Raw genomic sequence first — 13,646 nt, 5'->3', positions numbered from 1 at the left:
GTCTCACATTGACCTTCATCCTGTCCCTATGATCCCTGCGCTTTGTATGCCTTGTGGGGACATTACTTTACATCTACCATTTTCCATAAATTCTCTACCCTTGTTTCTATCTTGTCAAATCCAACTTTAACTGAAAGAACACAGAATGTGTTCATAACCCTGGGTACTGTGTGTACTGGGTACAGCCCACAGTACCGATATTCTGGTTACGGCCCACAGTAGCGATATTCTGGTGACTGGATAGGAAGAAGCCCCGGGAAGATCACAGTAAGAGATGACAAGGGCTCTTGTGTTTCCGACCCCAGCAGGTGGCCCTTTCGCACAGCAGATTTGAGCAGCTCACCTCTTGCACAGCAGATTTGAGCAGCTCACTCACCTCCTCCCAAGCTGTGTTCTCCATGAGCCTCATTGGAGAAGTGTGGCCAGACTAACCACATTGAGAGTTTCTGACCTGACACTGAGTCATGAGCTAGTGGCAGCTATTTCTCAGTTGGTCACTCAGTTTCAAAAATTGACTATTAAAAATTTGTATATCTTTCATTTCATTACTATGCCTGTGACCATAAGCAGAACATGCATAATTTTCTTTTGATATATAAAGTAGTTATATATAATACATATACAAATATGAACTTAAGAATATGAATATATATATATATACACTTAAATATATATGATATAATTTAACAGTGGATAATTTGTCCCTTACAAAAAAGTTCAAATACTACTAAAAAAAAAACTTCCCTGAAATAACAAAGTCCTTTTAAGTCATGAATGCCTGACCAGGAAAACTTAACCCATATTTGCCAACTAGACTTCTCTATTTAACCTAGTCACAAGCACCACCACTATGTTCAAATCACAAATTCTCTTTCATCATTCAAGTCTCAAATTAAACACCCTCTCTACTGAGATGCTATTTCAACATCCTAAATAATCCTAGAAACTGTCATTTCAGGTCACTGTATTCATATCTTCTTAATGCATTCTACATGTCATTGACTAGTGTTGTCTATTTAGCATGAGAGAGTCTAAAATATAGACTTTTCATGAGCCAAGGTCCCCAGTGCCAATGACTTACATCTGAATGTGTGTGTGTGTGTTTACTTTTTGCTTGTGTTTTGGTGTTATGTGAAAAAATCACCAAGACCTGTGTTGCTGAGATTATGATTTATTTTGTGAAGTTCATGGTTTTGAGTTTTATGGTTATGTGTCTAATGTATTTGGGTTTATTTTTGAGCATGGTGTAAGGGAAGGATCCAGTTTCTTTTTGGTTGCATGTGAATACACCATTTATAAAAGTCTGTCCTTCATAGATTGTGTGTTCTTAGCACTTGTGGTGGCTGTTCTTGGTTGTCAACATGGCTTCATCTGGAATTAACTAAAACTCAAGCAGCTGGGCACACTTTTAATCTGAATCTTTTGAGGGGGGAAGACAAACCTTTAATCCAGATCTTTTGAGGTGGGAAGAGCCACCTTTAGTCTGGGCCATAACTCCTGCAGGTAGCCTATATCAAGGACATGAAAGAGGGAAGCTTGCTCTCAGTTTGCTTTCTCTTGCTGCAAAGTCCATTCCTTCACTGCCATTAGAACCTACTTTGGGATTCCGGCAAACACTGAAGACTAGCTGAGATATCATCCTTGTGGACTGAATAACTACTGGATTCCTAGACCTTCCATTGATAGACTGCCATTTTTGGACTAGCTGGATCATCCCCTCTAAACCCTGTCTGTCTGTCTGTCTGTCTATCTATCTATCTTTCTATCTACCTATCATCTTTAATCTGTTTCTCCCTCTCTCCATTTCTCACTCCCTCTCCTCCATCCTTCTCTTTCTCTATATATATTTATATATAATATAAATACATATTTATATGTAATATATATATATATGTATATATTCATTTACTGTTAGTTCTGTTCCTCTATTGAACCCTAACTAATACAGCATCCTTGTGTGACATCCATAGAGTTCACGTCTTTAGGCATTATTTCTGGGCTGTCTACTCCATTCTGTTGGTTTATATATCTACTTTTATGCTAGTACCATGCTGTCTAAATCAGTTGGGCTTTGTAACACTATCTAAAAACAGGAAGTGATGATTTCATTTCTGTTCTTCCTGTTCATTACATTTGAGCTATTCAAGGTCATTTAGAGTTCCATATACTTTTTTAAAGTTATTTAACCTACTTCTCTGGAAAATGGTACTAAATTTTTGACAGTAACCACATTGAATCTGTAAATGGATATTTTGACAATATTACTCCTTTGATTCAGAAATGTGGGCTCTCCTTCCATTTATTATGTTGCCTTTAATGTCTTTTAAGGTCTTTTACATTTTAGTGAGGTGCTCTTTTATTTCCTTGTTTAAATTTATTACCATTTTATTCTTTTGGAAACTCCTATAAATAGGATCATTTCTTAAGTTTTGAGATTATAATATAATTACAAAATTTCTCCCTCCTCTTTACTCCTCTGAGCTCTTCCATATACCCCTCTCCACTCTCCTTCCAATTCATGGCCTCTTTTTTCACTAATTGTTATTGCGTGGATAAATATATATATATATATATATATATATCCTGTTCAGTCTGTATGCTGTTATTTATATGTATGTTTTCAGGGCTGACCATTTGGTAATGAACAACCAAATGGTGTTCTCTTCCCTTGGGGGAGACCACCTCTACAGCTCTCAGCTTTCCTCAGTTGCCTATAGTTCTTTTTGTATGGTTGAGGCTCTGTGGGCTTCTCACCCAGTTTGGCATATCTATTGGTGCTGTCCTTGTTCAGCTCACCTTGGAGCAGACATCCTTGTAAGACTTCATGGATGTAGCTTCTACTATTACTAGGAGACACGATCTCACAGAAAGCTCATGGGTCCTCTTGCTCTTACATTCTTTCTGCTACCTCCTCCACACTGTTCCCAGAACATTTAGTGTAAGAGTATTTTGTAAATGTATCCATGGGGACTGGGATCCACAACTCTGCATTTTGATTGGTTGTAGCTTTCTGTAGTGGTCTCTGTTGCAAAGAGAAGCTTCTCTGATGAAGGGTGAAGACTACACTTATCTGTGTGTGTATAAGGACAAATGTTTGTAGATTGTTATTAGGTAAGATGTTGTTTCAGTAAATTAGTGGTTATAGATTGTCCTCCAATCATCATGACTTCACTAACCCTGAGTAGTTATCTACATTTCCAGTACCAGTCATGGTTTCCCTGTTGTTGAATGGGTCTTAGTCAAATTAGAGAGATGTTGGTTACTGCCTAGGTATGTGTGCCCCTACTACACCCTTAGGGTTATTGTGCCATGCTGGTCTTTGATATGGTTCTTAGGTGGCATAGCTCAGTAGGACTGTTGTTTACCTCCCTCCTTTCTAAGTTACCTGGTCCTTCTGGTATCATGAAAGCTATTCCTGCAGGAAGAAGCATTCAGATCAGTTCCAGCTCAGGGTCTCTGAGCTCTGTTTCTGAAGTACATGGTGTCTTCAGCAATAGGGACTTACCTTCCACCTTAGGTAAGGGCTACAACTATAGGCTGCAATCTCTCAGACAGCCTTGGTAAACAACTCAAAAGATGACTTCTCATGTCTGGTGCTGGCTATGGTTTTTGTTAGGTGGTCTTTGGCTCTTCGAAGAAGCACTATCAGCCCAGATAAGAAAGTTTATTAAAACTATGTATGTATACTTATATATTGAATTAGCTGTACCACCCTTTCTTCAGTAAATAGAAAAACTTAATAGTATGATTCCTTGTTGCTTTTTCAGACATCCTTATTTTACCCCCCTACCTCCTTCTTCTGTATTTGCCTCTCTCCCCCTTCCCCCATTTTCCTAGTTCTCCTATCAGCTCACTTGTATTCTGTTACTCTCCTCCTACATTTTTCTGTATTTGCTTCCCTCCCCTTCCCTAAAAAACCCCCTCTCCCATTTCCCTGATCAGATCACTTGTAACTTACTATTCCAGTTGATTAATTTTTTTACTGCAGAGTTAGTTTTACTGTATAGAATATAACTTATTTCTGTAGCCTGCAAATGAAGCAATTTGTGTATTAGTTCTAAAAGATCTTTGTTGGAATCTTCATTAGCTCCTCCATGAGATTACAGTCTCAGAATAATTGAGCCAATTGTATTCCTCCTCTTTTCTTATTTAGGTGCCTTTTATTTCCTTTTCTTCCCTAATTGTCCCAACAACACCTAGCAGGAAAATGTAGCCATGCCTTATTCCAAAATGAGACAAAATATTTAGACTTCTCACCGCTGAGTCCAGTGTTAAATATGGGCTCACAACCAGTGGCTGACCATGCTCATCTCTATGTAGAAATTTTAATCACACAAGATGCTGAAGGTTTCCAAGGACTTTTTCTACATTTACTGAGATAGCCCTATGCTTTTTGTTTTTGATTCTTTAATGTGACCTATCACATTTTCATATCAAATCATCATGTATTTCATGTTATAAGTGCCACAGAGTCATGCAACTGAATGTTTCTGCTGGTATCATTGTGTGTGTGTGTGTGTGTGTGTGTGTGTGTGTGTGTGTGTGTGTGTGTATGTGTGTGTGTGTGGGTATTATTTATCACAGAGTCATTTTTAATTTGATATCAAGATAACACTGCTTGCATGCATTCTTTATGGTATCTGTTATAACACAAAAGCATCTCCTTTTGGTAAAATCAACTTCATATTTTTCTCTATTGCTACGACTTTTGGTGTGACATCCAAGAAGATGCTGTTTGACATCAATCTAGAAGATAGTGTCATGTTATCTCCTATTGTTTTAAAGCTTTGGCATTTAGCCCAATATCCACTTTGCATTGAGTTTTGCTAAGCTCGATCCCTTCGCATGTCCTCTTTTTCCAGCATTACTCTTGGAATTGAGTATTCCTTCCTTATGGAATTGTCCTGGATCCCTTGCCGAATGTCAATTGCTCATGAATGAAAGCATTGGCTTCATTCCCAGCTCTACTTCGTTCTGATACGTTTTTCTGATGACAGTACCACCTGGTCTTATCAATTGCATCTTTTTAAGAAGTTTTGAAATCAGGAACCATGCTCTTCTCTTTCAAGATTGCCCAAGTGTTCTTGGTTTACTATATATATTTCCATACTATTTTCACATCATCTCTAAATTTATTCAAATAGCAAATCAAACTTTGGGTAGGGATTACACTGAATCTGTAGGTCAACTGAGAAACACTTGAATTTTAACCATTTTTAAGATTTCTCATCCATTACCATTGTGTGTTCCCATTTATTTAGGTACCCAATTTCTCTAAACAGTACTTTATTGCACTCAGAATGCATATTCTTAATTTACTTTGTTAAAATTTATTGTTAAGTACATTGGATTTTTCTGATGCTATTATTTATTTAACATAATATTTTTATTGATTCTTTTGGAATTTCATATCATGCAATCTGATCATACTCACTTCCTCAGTCCTTCCATATCCAACCCCCTATCCTTGAGGCCCCTCCCCCCAAAAAACAAGTCTAATTTGTATTATCTATATCCTCCCTGGAACATGGTCAAATTCTCAGTGGCCTGCCCTCCGTGGCCTTGCTGCAGTGGGACCAAGGATCTGGAGAAGGCTCTCAGTGGCAGCCCAGACCACGGACACCATCATAGCTTCAGGTGGCAGAGCAGACCACATACATCTATATGGCCTTTGGTGGCAACATGGGCCACAGACATTGATACAGACTTTGGTTGCCATAGGACCTTGCACCTAGACATGGCCCATGGCTGCAGCATGGACCCAGACTCTGATGCTATTATTAATAAAAATTTCTTCTTAGTTATATTTTCTGATTACTCCTTGTTAATATAATTATAGCTGACTTCTGAAATATGATATTGTACCCTGAAAATTTACTGGATTCATTTATTAACTGTGAGGGTTGGAGAAAACAGGGTTCCCTAAGGGGTTGCTCTTTGCAGGCACATGTTATTTGCAAGAGTAATGGTTTTGCATCTTCCTTTTAAATCTAAGCACTTTAAAACATTATTTATTTCATTTCATTTATTTTATTGTTTGCCACATTGCCTGGGATAGACTCTCCAGGGCAATGCCTAATGGAAGTGGACAGTGCACATCTTGGCTGGTCCCCACCTTATATCATATATCATATATCATATCATATCATATCATATACTATACTATACAATACCATACGTTATATTATATTGTATTATAGTGTGTGTATGTGTGCATGAGTGGGTATGGTATGGTAATGCAGATGCACATGGATATATGGGTGCATGAACCTCTATAGGAGGTCTCTTCTTGTCCTGGGGAAAAATATCTTACTGAACTTGAAGCTTGTTGATTTGGTGAGATTTGCTGGCAACAGCATTCTTAAAATCTCTTTGTCTCCATCCCCAAATGCTGAGGTAATTAGGCACAGGCAACAATGCCATTCCCAATGTTTTACTTCATTTGGGGGCTGGAAGGTGGGGATTAAAACTAGGTCCTCAGGCTTGCAAAGCAAGGATCCTTACCCATGGAGCAATCTCCGCAGCCCCTAAGTTACTTTTGAAAGCATGGCAGATAATGATATACTTTGCATGTCTTCATAGGATTTTTAATTGTTTGCCCTGAAGGAAACATAGAAGCCAGTATTGATTAGTTGAAAATCACCTGTTTGCAAGTTGTTTATCTTCTTGCACCACATAAACATATACCTCTTTCACAATTATGTTGAAGGAAGTTACACATGAGTTTCATTTGGGATTCTCCCTTAAGAAGTATCAAAATACACCTTCTTTTCTGAAGAAAGGTATTAGAGTCAACATTTATACTGGCTAGGTGGCAAGGCCCTGGGAATGCCTTCTTCCATATCCACTACACTTTAGGAAGCTAGAGCATATGTCAGAAGGTTGAAATCTTTGTAAGAGGCTCCTAAAAGCATGATAGATGGAGCTGAGAGAGAAACTGAGGTGGAGATGAAGACCCTGGAAAGAAAGACTGTCTGCAGGCAAAGCTACTATGAACAAGCAGGACCAGCCTCAGGGAGAGGCCTTGGGAATGACAGCCAGAAGGCCATGGGTAGTACTTCTTAAGTCTTTTAAGCTCATATTACCCTCACTGTGAGCTGAGGATGACAGACAAGATTTTGATATTTGCCCCGTTAGGTTTTGGTCTTGCTTTGGTCTAATACTTCCTTATTTTTATACCACCTCTTCCCCCCCCCTTTTTTTTTGATAGGAATGTATACTGTGTCTACTTCTGTAAGCTGGAAATAGGTATTTTCATTTTGATCTTGCAGGGCCCATAACTAAGAGTTTACCTGCAGTCTCACAAGAAACTTTGAATTTGGAATTTTTGTGCAATGCTGGAAATGAGAAGAATGTAAGGACTCTTGGAGATGGACTGAGTACAGTTTTATGGTGAGAACAATGTGAGTTTGGGGGTACCAGGAGGGCTAATTTGGCTGGGTTAATAAACTTCAAGGTCACCTTGAGTATGTCCATGGAGGTGTTTCCATAAGGAATAACTGTGTGAGGGAGACCTACCTAGATTGTATATGGTATCATCTCCTAGGCTGAAGTCCTAGACTGAATGAACATGAGGGAAAGGAGAAAGCCAGATGAGCATTAGCAGTCCCCTAAGATGTGTGAAGGCAGACTCATATTCCTGCCACCACATCCATAAGCAGCTCCTGTCACCATGTCTCCCTGCTGGGATAGACTTTACCCTCTAGCCAAGGGCCAAACTAAACTCTTCCACTGCTAAACTGCTTTAGCCACACCCACATACTTTATCACAGCGCCAAGACGGGAGAGTCCTTAGTGCAGGGGTGAAATGTGACAGTGCGAATATGAAATGCTCTGCAGGAAGGTGCATGCGTGGAGGGTGTGGTCTCCAGCAGGTGGTGCTATTGAGAGGTAACTGATCATGAGGGCACTAGCTCCCTCTGTCGCTGAGTTCATATTAAGGCTATGACTTGGAGAAAGGTTGCTAGGGCCATACCTTTGAAAGCTGTAGCTTTTCCCTCTCCCCTCTCTCTGCTTCCTGGAAACTGGGAGGTGAGCAGCTTTCCTCTACTACAACCTAGAGGTCTGTTGCTTCTTTACTACATGTCCAAGAGCAATGGCCATGACTGCCCCATGTCCAAGAGCAATGATGATGATTGCCCACACACTGAAAACTCTGAGACCATGAATTTCACAGGAGATTTCCTGATTTTCAAGTTGCTTTCTCAGGAATCTTGTCACCATGATGGAAGAGCTAACTAAGATAACAACATCTGAAGAAGATGGCCGTCCTTGTGGGTGAAGAATCTTTTCAATGTGCTCTACGGTCTTCACTTTAAGGCAGTTCTTTACGTATCTTTATTGCCATCATCCTCTCCTATCCTCCCTGCATGTCTAACCTTGTCAAATGGACATAGATTCCAGGGGTGCCCTTTCCCCTTTTAAGTCTTTCTGCAGACAGTGCCTAGAAGCAGTCTTTTTGAAACATGAATGACATCAGTTGCTCTCCCACTCCCTCTCCCTAGCTTATTGCCACAGCTGAATGAGATCAATGCTTCTGAGCTGACTTCCCAAGACTCTCCTGACTTCACCCTCACTTTGTATAACTCCTCCCTCACTGGGCATTCAAAGGAAAAGTGCTCCTTTTTGTACTATTATTTTCTGGAGCACACTTCCGGCTTGAGATCTTACTGAGGGGAATGGTCTTGGTATGCACTATCTACTCTCCTGTTTTCTCATCTTTCTCATCACAGATTGACAGCACTCCAGTGGGGACTTCCCTAAGGTCTAGCCAAGTATTTTCCAGTCAGCATCCTCAGAGCTAATCAGGACTTACATTCCTTTTGTGCTTCTTTAAATGTCAATCTCTTACTGTAAAAATTCTTCCTGGGTCCCTCAATAACCTTACACTAGTGAACACAAATTATTGAAGAAAATTAGGTCTACAGCCGGATGATCCTAAATCTCTGGAGCCTAGCAGAGTTCAGCCTACTTAGCGTTTGGAAGGGAGAAGGCAGATATGCAGCAAATATTCAATATATATGCTTTTACATAGTGAATATATAAAACAAGTGTACAATGAAAGATGAATGCTACCAACTCTGACTTCCTTAGAATGTGTTCATTTTTTACTATTTAATATTTATAAAAGTCAGATCACTCCATACAGTTCTGCAGACTAACCAAGGAGCCAGATGTTGGCACCAGTGGCAGTAATTCAAAGAATCCCTGACCCTGGAGTTGCATGTAAACAATGGTAGGGTGTGTCTTACCCAGAGATGAACTTGCACATTGTCTATAAAAAACAACTGCCATTTGCCTTACTCTCACCTTAGAACCAAATTTACTTTGCCATTTCTATTATTAATGAAAAAGCTGCCTAAAACCAAGACATCAATGGCTAAGACTAAATTCTATCCATCTGCTTACACAATAAACCAAACATGAATTTCCTCTTTGTCTACTCCCTCTCTGAAACCAATACCTTATTTGTTCTTGTAAATAAAAGGTAACATAAGGGGAAAATTTAAGCCAGAAATGCATAGCCTCCATCCGGACTGCCAGCCCCAGCTTTGTTCACCACCTGCACAGCAGGTGAATTTAGCCTTCCAGTCACTCATAGCTCAGACATTCCGAGGCTCAAAAATTCAATCTTCTCCCCAAATAATATCTAACAAGACTCACCCAGGTGGCCCCATTCATTTCTATTATTTTATTTACTTGTGTGCATTTATATTTACACTGGAAACATTGAAAGTCAGTTTTTCCAACTGATATTTTATCAGCTACCTCAGAAGAAACTCAAATGTTGATTTTCCCCCCTATGTATATGGTGAAAGCATAAAAAAAGAAAAAGAAAAAAAAACCACCATAAAATCTGTATTCATTTACATGGGGCTTGAGCTTTCTCAGTGAAGAGAAACAACCTTGCTGACTAACAGGAAGCAAGTGACCAATAAGCTGAGGTCAATTAAGGAAAGACTAGCGGGATCAAGCATCTGCCTTTGGTGTAGTTCAGATCTTCACCCGGCAGTATGCTATTGACAAATGAGAATGATAGTCATTCTTACAGAATGACTCTCCGATAATTTCCAGACCTTGGAAAACCTCCCGAGAGCTGTACAAGTTCTTAGCTGCTCCTCCTTATCCATCTCCTTACCAGTGCTGTTGCAGAATGAGGGGTCAACGGGTCTTCCGTTTTTATCAGAACATGCTATTGCTCGATAGCGCACGCCTTCTCCACATTCTTTGTCAGCTCCTGGCGCCCACAAGCTTCCTCGCTGAGGATCCCTTTTGCTTTCCGGTAGAATGCAAGCTGACCAGTTTCCATAAGGATGGGACATGAATGCATCACAGGGACATGATTCCATTTCCACCAGAGGGTACAGGGTAGCATCCTGACATTTCTCTTTCTTCCTGCTTTTCCCTGTTATAAGACACACAGTGGTGTTAATTTTGTACCTGATGTTCTTTCTGTTGAAAGCCACTCACATTTTTTAATATAAACAACCAGTTGAACATTAATCATTAAATAAAGTTTCAATCCTTTTTATAATTCATTTTTTTTGCCATGGAAATGGAAATAAGTTCTAGGACAATGTAAGCAGTATTCTGAGAAACCATGAAATTCAAATTAATTTGAAAAGAAAAGTGATTTTTGTTTTAAACATGGCACAAAGCATCATGCTTGCTACACCAGTTCACTCTTTATAAAACTCTTGCTATTTTCTTTTATATTTTTCTCCCACCTCGTTACTAACCCAGCAAACCTGACTCAGACAAGATGGGGTATGTTCAGGTAATGTCACTGTCACTCTACTTATTTAGCCACAGTTTGGTTACTCTTGTCTTCTTGAATGATTTCCAGAGAAACCAATAAAAGCATAAGTTGTAAGCCCTTTCCTTTTCCTGCAAATAACTACAAATTAATTTCTCCAAAAAGCAAAATTATCTTCTCCACATCATGAGAGAAACTCAAAATGAAGGTAGAGGTTACATCATGGTATGCACAAAGTGAAACTCATTTTGTTTCCTGAAATCAGACAACTTATAAATGTTAAAATTAGCAATGATTTGAAATAAAAAACCAGAACCCACCTTGTGGTTAGAGAAAAATCAGTCACTTCCATTTGAGAAACCCTTTGAACTTGAGAATCCTGGTGTGACTTCATCTTACCTACTAACTTTGGAGAACTTTTAGCTGTATTCCCATCTTTGAGTAATGACAATGTAGAAACATTTTCAGACCTGTGACTACTTGAATATCATGTTTCCCAATTCCAGCCTGGCCAGAGACTTGATACAACTTCTCTGTCAACATGTTTCCTCTATGTTGTTATAACTTTCCTAGATGAAATCATTTCACCATTTCGTCTCTCATTAGTGAGTCCTTAGCTTGAGTCATCTCTGGTTATACAGGTCATAGGCAGCTTTACCGGTCCATTTGTGAGCTTTATGGCTATCTTGCAAATACTTGATATAAGCTGATGTGTGGGCAGTTTTCTCATTGTCACACGGTCTGCCTCATGCATGACTCTACAAATGTTGCCTGGTGGGTGATTGACATATGAGCATGTTATTTATGCTTACAAATAATTTGGAAGGATTCCCTTGAAATCTGAATCTCTCTTACCTGATGTGAACTATACCTTTACCAAGGATTGTTCTACCATGATGTGAACCATGTTTTGGCCTTTCAGGGTGCTGCATTCACTCATGTCTGCCATTAGGGACACTTAGAATCAGTTTGATGAGCACAGATATCATCACTGCCCTGAAAACTTCCTGGCTATGACATTCATCACTACATAGTCCCATTCCTTTCTACCAGCCGTGGCTAGAGCTGTACTCCTCACAGGAAATGCTATTGAACTTCATCTCTGTCTCTGCATCTTCCTCTTTGTTTTCAGCCTACTTAGTCTTGGATTCCAAGCCTATCCTGGGCCTTGGCATCATTTTTACCAAAATGATAAAACAAAGATGCATGCATCAGAAAGCAATTTCTTGTCTTTCAAATTTGATTGTCAGTGATCTTTCAGAGTGCTGATTATCACCTTACCTTTGACATTTTCTTATATTCCATCATAATACACTCTTCTGTCCCTTACTCCTGTTCTGGGTTCTACCATCCCACCAGCCACATTTCACTATTACAGCTTTACTTGTTTAGTGAATGTTCTCCCTCTGTACTGCACTGGGCTGATGAGTTTCCTCACTGGACCCTGCTAGGTTCTCATCTCTGGGCTCATGTAATAGAGCTTAAATTACTATTTATAATTCCTATGCTCCAAATTATTAATTTTACCCAAGATTTCTTGCTCAAGTCTCTGGACCAGTGGCTAGAAACCTGTACCTAAAACAGTTGTTGAATTCATTGCAGTAAAATTGACCTTACCCTCTGCCTCAGTCTCCCCTGTGTTTGCCAACAATGCCAGGGGGAGATTACCAGGTCACACCTGAATTATTTTGGTACAATCCCTACATAGGACTAATGACAACATTTAGAATAATGTTCCAGGAACCCTTAAGTCATCCTTCCTTTTTTTTTTCTAGCAGACACCCTTCTATGTGCTCACACCTCTAAGTCTCCAACTTAATTCTCTCTCTACAGTGGAGCTCAATAGGAGGCGAAGGGGGATGACAAGAAGGAAGACCAGGAAAAAAATGTTCATCGACAAAGAAAACAGAAGTTAGCAGGGAACAAACATCCTGTACAAATAGATGCTGTCTCTGATTGTGAGTTCCCTCTTAATTACACGGCCACCCTGTTTGAAGAAGGACTGAAGTGAGTTAATGCGGAAAGGATTCCCCCAATAAGAAACACATTAGTACCTGGGCTTCACTTTGATTGCATTCTAATCAAAACCAGCACTGACCTTTAGACTCAGACCAAGCGAGACTAAACAAATCAGTCCCCAGCACAAAGGCAAGGACCTTTCCCCTTAAGTCAAACTGTGAGTGATATAGTAATGTGTATGTTCCTGGATAATGAATTCAATATATCTATCATTTAATAAACAATTGCTTTACTTATCGCTCCATCTAGAATCTGTAAAGAATAGTTTAGAAACAAATAAGGAACACACCTAGATGGTAAATTAAAAACCCTTAGTAGGAGCTGGAATACAAAAGGTGATATTCTAGATGGCCAATAGTCACCAGAGTGCCTTGTGTTAGGACCTACGTGCTGTGTGTCTGTGTCCCATGGTCTAAGTCATCTGGCTCCTATTGGGATTAATGTTAGAGAATATGCATTAAGATTTCTGCCAAATATCATGGGAGAAAGTCAAAACATGAGAATTAACATCATTATAATAAGCCTTGAAAGTGGGACAAAAATAAATATTAGTTCTTTAATGTGTCTTTGGCTTTTTGTTTATCAATATTATTCTAAATGGTTCTTTGTTTTTTCATGACTAATGTGTTTTATGAAATAGATCAATTGTGTTGTCATCTAGACAGAAGGAGTGCAAAAATCAATTAGCTAGCTAAAACAGTAGCAGGTAGTAAAAGAAACAATAAATCCTGAGCAGCCTTTTAGTATAAGTAATCACTAAGTTTGAATCGTAGGATAATTTATAACAGACTTCAATATGTACTTTTATAGAAAATACATCTTAAAATTCAAATTCATTCAACTTTTAACAATTTACAATATAAATGGTGCT

The 13,646-nt window shown here is 39.1% G+C and overlaps 1 protein-coding gene across 1 annotated transcript in view; it reads right to left on the bottom strand.

Moving 5' to 3' along the window:
* The window catches only part of Thsd7b (thrombospondin type 1 domain containing 7B), an 852,383-nt gene that overhangs the window by 227,148 nt on the left and 611,589 nt on the right, over positions 1-13,646 (bottom strand). Inside the window, exon 14 of the mRNA XM_042258057.2 lies at positions 10,139-10,405. Coding sequence (XP_042113991.2) covers positions 10,139-10,405 — 267 coding nt within the window. The remainder of the gene's footprint in view (positions 1-10,138; positions 10,406-13,646) is intronic.

This window comes from Peromyscus maniculatus, chromosome 11, assembly GCF_049852395.1.
Source record: "Peromyscus maniculatus bairdii isolate BWxNUB_F1_BW_parent chromosome 11, HU_Pman_BW_mat_3.1, whole genome shotgun sequence".
Taxonomy (NCBI): Eukaryota; Metazoa; Chordata; class Mammalia; order Rodentia; family Cricetidae; genus Peromyscus; species Peromyscus maniculatus.
The sequence above is the reverse complement of the archived record's forward strand: the minus strand, read 5'-3'. Positions and strand labels throughout refer to the sequence as shown.